The following is an 8,037-nucleotide window of genomic DNA, read 5'->3' as shown; positions in this document are numbered from 1 at the left end:
CCCCTCCTAACTCATACTTCCAAAAAGTCTCTACAAACTCAAACAACACAAATATGTTAATATTAAAAGTAATGATAATACAACCAACTTCTTATCACAAATGCATGGTTGATTTAATACCTGAAAAAAGAATGTAATTAACCTCATTAATCAAGAAGAAAATACCCATATTAACATATAGAAGCACATTTGATGAAATCCCATATTAATTCACAGTTTTATAAAACTTACAATAATTTTGGAATAAAGAAAAGCGTACTTCAATTGATAGCTTTTCAAAATATGCATCATATTAGTCCCCAACATTTAGATGCCGTACAGTGCTGGTAGAAGTTTGATACCAGTACATCATTGGCTGGGATAATATGGTGGTGTTCATATTAACCATCCCAGAAATCACACTTCAGCATCTACCAACGTTCCTCCATTTTTTTTCCTTGTCTCATGATTTGAACAGAAGCTGCGATTTTCTTGTGTCTTCACTTTCAGGTGATATCCAGATTGGAATGGAGGAAAAAAAGGGCCAATTGGAGGTTGAAGTTATCAGAGCCCGGAGCCTTACACAAAAGCCTGGCTCCAAGTCTACCCCTGGTAAGGAAAAGTAGCACTGATGTGACTGGGCTCTTCTCAGGTGTGTTTATTTTAATGTGCATGTTGATTTGCATGCACCTCTGTACACCCATGCAGTGCTCAGAGGAGCCAGAAGAGAACGCTGGACCTCCTGGAACAGGAGTTACAGGTTGTTGTGAGCTGCCCTGTGAGTTCTAGGAACTGATCCTGGATCCAACTGCAGGAGGAGGATGGACTGTTAACTATTGAGCCATCTCTCCAGTCCCTGGGCAAAGCTTAAATATGGAAAATCTTGAAAATTTTGTTGCATTTTGCTTTATAATTGATCTTAGCTAAAGGGTGAGAAAATAATGCATTTGAAGCTTGATTTTGCTTTAAGCAATCATTTTCCTTAAAAAGCAATTTTCTGTGATATTTGATTTTATAAAAAAGGATCTGGGTTTTGTTTTCACAATTACTTTGTTGAAAAGTACTAGGAAAATGCTGTTATTTTCCCAAAAAAATGTAATTATAGCCATCCTTTGTGCTACATAGTTTTTCTGCATACCTAAAACCACAAAAGAAAACACAAAACATTAAGATTTAAGATGTTTACCTGCACTGTAATGCCAGCCCTGACTTAAGTAAATGAGTCAAGACCACTGGATGGACATTTCTTTGAAATGAGGAAAGAGACAGTAGTGGTGATGTATGTATGGACTGTAAGGAGTAGAGTTTTTAGACCTATGAAAATGTCCATATAATAAAAGTCTCCAATGAGGCATCAATTCATAAAAACAGAGTTAGTTCGAGCAATACATTCTTACGTGTCTACTCACCTTTGTTTAGCACCCTACGTGAAAGTTTATCTTTTGGAAAATGGAGCCTGTATTGCCAAAAAGAAGACAAGAATTGCACGGAAAACTCTTGACCCTCTGTATCAGCAGTCCCTTGTTTTTGATGAAAGTCCACAGGGTAAAGTTCTTCAGGTCAGTAGCACATTTCTTGGCTGGTTATAGTGATATCGGTTGGTCTAGGTAAAGATATGGAAAGCACTGAGGAGAATCAATTCAGTAAAGCCTAATTTACTAATGTCATTAGGTAGACATATATAAAGTGGCCAATTTATAATGCAGTATCTATAGTGTTGTCAATATGTGATATATGTAGTGGAAAGAAACAAAATCTTTCTTCTCTTTTGTCATTTTTTTTCTCTTCTTGATATATAGCCATTCTGAAGATAGATGATACAGAGTTGGATAGTAGGTAATATTGATGGTAGATAGGCTGATGATAGATGGGCAGATAGGCAGATGATAGATGGAAAGATGATGATAGGTTATAGATAAATGATAGGTAGATATAGAGATAGAGATGGGTGAATGGATAGATAGATAGATAGATAGATAGATAGATAGATAGATAGATAGATAAATAGATAGATAGATAGATTAGATAGATGGATGATAGATAAACTTAGATATAGATAGATGACAAGTAGGTAGATAGATACATAGAAAGATACCATGGCAAAAATGATAATAATAATTGATTGAACATTACTCAATATCAGATATAAACCATAAAATGGAAGATTGCAGAAGAAAAAGAATAGAGACCAACAAATAGCTGTTGTTAGGTACTTCCATATATACCTTTTTTAAAGGTTCTAACACCTTTATTCCCTAAATATCATTATTTCTATGGTAAACGTATATTTTAGGATCACGGGAATTAAGTAATTTGTCAGTGTACATTGAGAAAGCAGGGTTCAGAAGGGGTAGATGGTTTACAACCAAACATTTATAGATGAGCCCAAAATTAGAATGCAGAACCCAAGAATGTGTGTACTGAAAGGCTTGTCTGACACCAGTGTAGTTAATAGTAAAAGTGTTTAGAGACTCATCATTATTTATTATATGAAAGTCCCATAAGGGCAGTACTGACTTAAACATATGTGTAGATATTTTTTTGCATGCTCTCTCATAGATAGCCTTGTGTCTTAACCTTTACCTTTTCTACACTTTTACAGGATGAGAGATGTGACCCTCTCACATGTGGAGAAAGGAAGTTCAAATTACATTGTGTTTCTGTCTACAGGTGATCGTCTGGGGTGACTATGGAAGAATGGACCACAAATGTTTTATGGGTGTGGCTCAAATCTTGTTGGAAGAACTTGATCTGTCCAGCATGGTGATTGGATGGTATAAATTGTTCCCTCCGTCATCACTGGTGGATCCCACCCTCACTCCCCTGACCCGTCGGGCTTCCCAATCATCTCTGGAGAGTTCATCTGGGCCTCCCTGCATCCGATCATAGTAAACTCTTACCCTTCCAATCAAACTTCACATTTCAGGATAATTATCAGAACCAGATATTTCATGATCAAGAGCATTGTTGGAGACAGACAATCAACTTGTGTTTTGCCTGTAGTAGTTTTTCGGTATTACCTCCCAATTGTTGTTTAAAACATGGCTTCATATGACAGAACAAGGCAGTCATTCAGGTTACAGAGAGAAGACATGCTAGTGAGAGTCACTGATGCTTCCAGCAAATAGGAAAAGAGGAAACGTCCAGTTCTCACACACACACACACACGCACGCACGCACGCACGCACCAAATAAAACAAACTGGAAACTCTCACTCTGAAAAGTTATAAGTCACACATTTCCGCACAGACCACAAGCAGGGTTACTTCCCTGGTGTTTAAGGTTGTTTAGTTGTCTGTGTGCTTTAGTTACCTGTGTGCTGTTTGCTGGTTTCTTTTCTCCCCTTGTCTTTGTTTCTGTCTTCATTGTCTTTGTGGTTTCTACTAGTTTTGGTTTCGTTTTTTGGTTGGTTTTTTTTTTTTTTTGGTATTTTTTCCCCCTTGCTTTGTCATAACAGGGTTAGTGGTGATAACAGAGGCCCTTCCTTTCTTTTTCCAGAAGCACCAAAAAAGGGCTGAAGCAGTTTCTGTAGCATTTTCCCCCGGATGTTTTCAAAAGCTGGGTGAGGTGAAGCCAGGGAAGGGTATCACTGGCAGTCAGTTCACAGTTCTTCCAAGTCTTGTATGTACATCCCCTCCCCACCCCCCAAAAAAGAGCTCACCTTCCAAACTGGTAGTCACAGAATCCCATTTCAGTGAAGAGCATATCTGTTTGCATTCCAGATACTTTGTTCATGTTTTCCATTGTTGACATGAAAGACTTTCAAGTCGATCTGCAGCTAATGCTGGGGATGAAGGCTAGCCACATAGTATTGCTTCAGAAACCATTTTGCAATGCTTTTTACTTCCAGATAACAAAAGGAAAAAAAATGCTCATATGTAGGAACCATACTCTTAACTTCCCAAAACGGTGACTAAAAGTGAATTTGAGCCTAAGACACTTTCAGCTATGCCCAGGCTTCTCAGCCATGCCTCAGTGTAGACTCTCCCCTCTGCCCTGGAAAGAGCATGGTATGAGCTGGTTACTATTGCCCTGGAAATTCCAGGTCATATACTCTGCACTAAACTAATGTTTTATTGGATTTTAGTTTATATTTATTTAAGGTCAATGCAAGCACAAAGCTTGATTTTTTTTTTTTTAATGCACACGATTTTACTTTGGGGGAAGCAAAAGAATACAGTCCAATTCCAATTTGCATATTCTTCATTTGGGTTTTCTTGGCCTTGGACCCCCCTTGTGACCCTCTGTGTATGTGCTGCAGGCGCCTGGCCCTGCAACTGCATCAATGATGCTCTCCTCCTTTTATGAGTCGTTCCAACTTTTGTGATTTCACAGTTAGAGCAGCATGACTTGGAGCTGTTCAAAGCTGCATGCATATTTTGTATAAAAAAATGAAAAAGAAAGAAAAAAGCAAAGAGATAAAAGGTTATTTAATAATGTATGTTAGCTCCACATAGGCCAGCTTGTATGTTGCATGTACTTGTACAGTTTGCTCGTTAATTAATATACTGAACTAATCAAGAAATCTAAGCCATCCATTTTTGTTACAGACATTTTGCAGGTTTTAGCCAGACTCAGTATGTGGGTCTGGGGTGAAATGTCTATAGATGGACCTTATTTTTTACCCTCTGGAAAACGTGATGTAGTATGGACCAAATTCCTTCTAATAAATATTTTGGTGTAGATTCCTCCCGTGGGGCTGTAACACATGTAGACACTGTGTACACACTAGGTTTTAATATCCATAGACATACTGCCTGCACCAAGTGAATTATTTATTATGATTTCCACATGTCAGAATTTACCTGCCCATCATTCCACAGGGCACAGATTGACCACCACTCACCATGCTGTGCAGGAAGAACCGAAGCAATTGGTGCACTTCTACTAGATTCCGTTCTGTCTTAGTGGCCAACGACCAACTGATTATAATTGGGTAGAATCTTTCTATTTTGACCACTTGTCTTAACACTCCCCTGTGCTTTTAAATGAACTTCCCACTCATGTATGTAAACATGTTTAATAAAATTTACTTTTCATGTCAGTCGGTAGCCATCTGTGTTCTATGTTTTGCCAGCTTTCCATTGTGGGTTCTTTGGTGCAAAATGAGAGCCAGTTGGTGGGCAAGGGAGGCTGGGGTTTGCTGTCTGCTGCGGGCGTTTGATTGACCTGTCACTGCACTCTATCTGTCTTAACTTATGACCTGAGAGGTACTTTGCATTACAATATGAGTATTCACTTTGTCAGCCTGTCTAAGTGAGCACATGACTATACTTCTGAAAAGTGGCATTATTAAAAACAATAAATCTCAGTAAGACTCGAATAAAGGTTGTTTTCTCTGCTGCTGTTTGAATGTGCTAATAAAAGAGGCAACTCTATTGTCCAGTTGACAAATCATTTCAAGTTATATGACATATTGAAGTGTCAATTCTTGCGCCTCTTGTCACAGTGTCTTGCCTTCTCGGTCCTTCCTTTGTAGCCCATTACCTAGCTTATGGGACATTGCCTAAAATAGGCTGACTTGAAATAATCTAAGTCTGCGTTGATGCCATCACTAAAATAATACCTTTAATATTCATATATAAGATACTTTGTATGTTAAAAGAGACTTAACTTCTTTGCTTAAACTACACTGACTTCCATGTAATTAGGAAAAAATATACACTGTGGTATCAATATCATGTCTGACATCAACAAGCACCTTAAGATATCACACCAGCATTTGTCTGTGACTTTAAAATAATTGGCTTTTGCCCATGGAGTGATTAATTGATTGGCCTACAAAGGAGGAAATTACTTATTATGTTAGATTGAAAGGAGGCTGAAGCCATATTCAGTTCCATTGACAACCAACTATCAGGGAAGCTGTTTCAAAGGTTTTTATTAACATATGGCTGGATGAGGGTGGATGTCAAACATGCCATCAACACCAGAGGCAGCTGAAGGTAGCTTTAGGATTCTTTGTCTAGACCAGAAGGGAAAATAAATCTCTCCTTTCAAGTCAGGAAAAGCTACCATGTCCTATTATTTCAGGTTTACATGGATGGAAAAGGGAGCGTGAATTTGAAAGAGAGTTCAGGAACATATTGGAGTCTTTAGAGGGTTGGAAGAAAAGGAAGAAATAATGTAATTATTTCAAAAAGTAAAAAAAAATCAAAGCCTTTAAAAAGCACACTTGTTAAGATTTAATGGGTTTTTTTGCTGGCTTTCTTAAAATTTCAGGCTGACATATATGACTTCATAATTAGTGGACAGATATTACTTAAGTTGTAAAAATAAATATTTGGAATACAAAAAAGAAAACAATGGCCTTACCTCAAAGAGTTACCGTCTATTAAAAAAATGATTGCATAAACAGCCAATCCTGATGGCATCAGTTTCTATAGAAAGGGATCCCATGGCACTGTGCTGGGCTCTCACAGACATTCTATAAGAACTACTATGACTCCTGATTGGGACAGCAAGCTCTGCAGGTTAGATCCACTAAGAGCAGGAGATGATGCTGCTGATTAGTAAAGAGATCAGACAACATCCAAACTCAAGACCAACTCAGGCTCCCACCGCGATAAACCATTCTTCATTTTGTTAGTGTCCCACACTGACTGCACTTGACCTCGATCTGCTTCTTCCCAGGCGGGAAGGACCTTAAGCCAGTTCATTCTTCTTTGAAACATTCTTGTCCATCTTTGCTTTCTATATGCTGCTTACGTGACTGGGGCTATAATAAGGAAAAAGCCCCTTTCCAAGGCTTTCCTCTTAACTGTCCCTCTCTCACTCTGGTCAGCACCTGCATTTTGCAGCTTCTTGAACAATTTTAGTGAGGGAGATATATCAAAGTTTCCCCTAGCTAGGTCCCAGTCTTATCCTTAGTTTTAAACTTAACTTTTTTTTTTCAGTACTTGTCTCTAATCCAACGATGATCCCTCAATCTTGCATTAGCCATAAACCTACATTATGGAGTTGAGTTGGTCATTCTAGAACCTTGCATCGGTAGAGCTTCAGGGTGCTTCATGGGACCTAAAATATAAGTTATTTCCTCTCCAAACAAATTCAATGACTAGTCTTCTGTTTCCAGGGCACCGTCTCTTCTTTCAGGCTTGGAAGTCATCGGGGCTTTTCACAACATCCATTCTCTATACAGTACTTCCATCCCAAGTCGAGCCATTCAAAGGAAACAAAAATACTTCTTTACACTTCTGAAAAGTAAACCAAGCCTGATCAACTGGAACCAGTTTAATTATTTAATTGTATGTGTGTGTGTTAGATATAAAGTCGCAGATTAACAACAACACAGCAACACCTCAGTGGCTTCTACACCCCCCCTTTGACTATTTGACAGATTGTCCAAACCAAAAAATAAATAAATAAACAGAAACGTTGGAATTGATTGGCCCCATAAATCAAAGAGACACTTAAAGAATATTCTATCCAAACACTACAGATTGCACATTCTTCTCAGCAGCCCATGGAGCATCCTCTGAAACTGATCACATATTGAGACAGAAAGCAAGCCTCAACAAGTATAGAAAAACTGGAAAAAATCCTTTTATTTTATCTGACCACAATGGAATAGAGGTAGAAGTCAACAACAAGAGAAACTACAGAAAATACCTGGGGTCATGGTGATTAAAGAATACATTGTTGAATCATTCGTGTGTCATTGTAAAAATCAAGCTACAAATGAAAATTCCTAGAAGTGGTTGAGAGTTAAAATACAACATAACAAAGCATGTTTGACATCCACCTCATCCAGCCATATGTTAATAAAAACATTTGAAACAGCTTCCCTGATGGTTTGTTGTCAATGGAACTGAATATGGCTTTAGCCTCCTTTCAATCTAACATAATAAGTAATTTCCTCCTTTGTAGGCCAATCAATTAATCACTCCATGGGCAAAGGCCAATTATTTTAAAATCACAGACAAATGCTGGTGTGATATCTTAAGGTGCTTGTTTATGTCAGACATATCAAGAAGACTATTTATCATGATCGAACTGATTGTATTCCAGAGACTCAGGAATGGTTTGACATACATATATCAAAGAGAAAAATTCATA

The 8,037-nt window shown here is 38.0% G+C and overlaps 1 protein-coding gene across 26 annotated transcripts in view; it reads left to right on the top strand.

The window, feature by feature from the left end:
- The window catches only part of Rims1 (regulating synaptic membrane exocytosis 1), a 473,457-nt gene extending 468,100 nt beyond the window's left edge, over positions 1-5,357 (top strand). For all 26 annotated transcript variants that reach the window (XM_026785683.1, XM_026785682.1, XM_026785680.1 and 23 more), the window contains 3 exons: positions 490-591; positions 1,399-1,538; positions 2,650-5,357. In XM_026785683.1, the coding sequence (XP_026641484.1) occupies positions 490-591; positions 1,399-1,538; positions 2,650-2,868 (461 nt within the window). In that variant the 3' untranslated portion in view covers positions 2,869-5,357. The remainder of the gene's footprint in view (positions 1-489; positions 592-1,398; positions 1,539-2,649) is intronic.
- The last annotated feature ends 2,680 nt before the right edge of the window (positions 5,358-8,037 follow it).

The sequence above is a fragment of the Microtus ochrogaster genome, linkage group LG2 (assembly GCF_000317375.1).
Source record: "Microtus ochrogaster isolate Prairie Vole_2 linkage group LG2, MicOch1.0, whole genome shotgun sequence".
Lineage (NCBI taxonomy): Eukaryota > Metazoa > Chordata > Mammalia > Rodentia > Cricetidae > Microtus > Microtus ochrogaster.
This window is presented reverse-complemented; position numbering and strand designations above follow the sequence as displayed.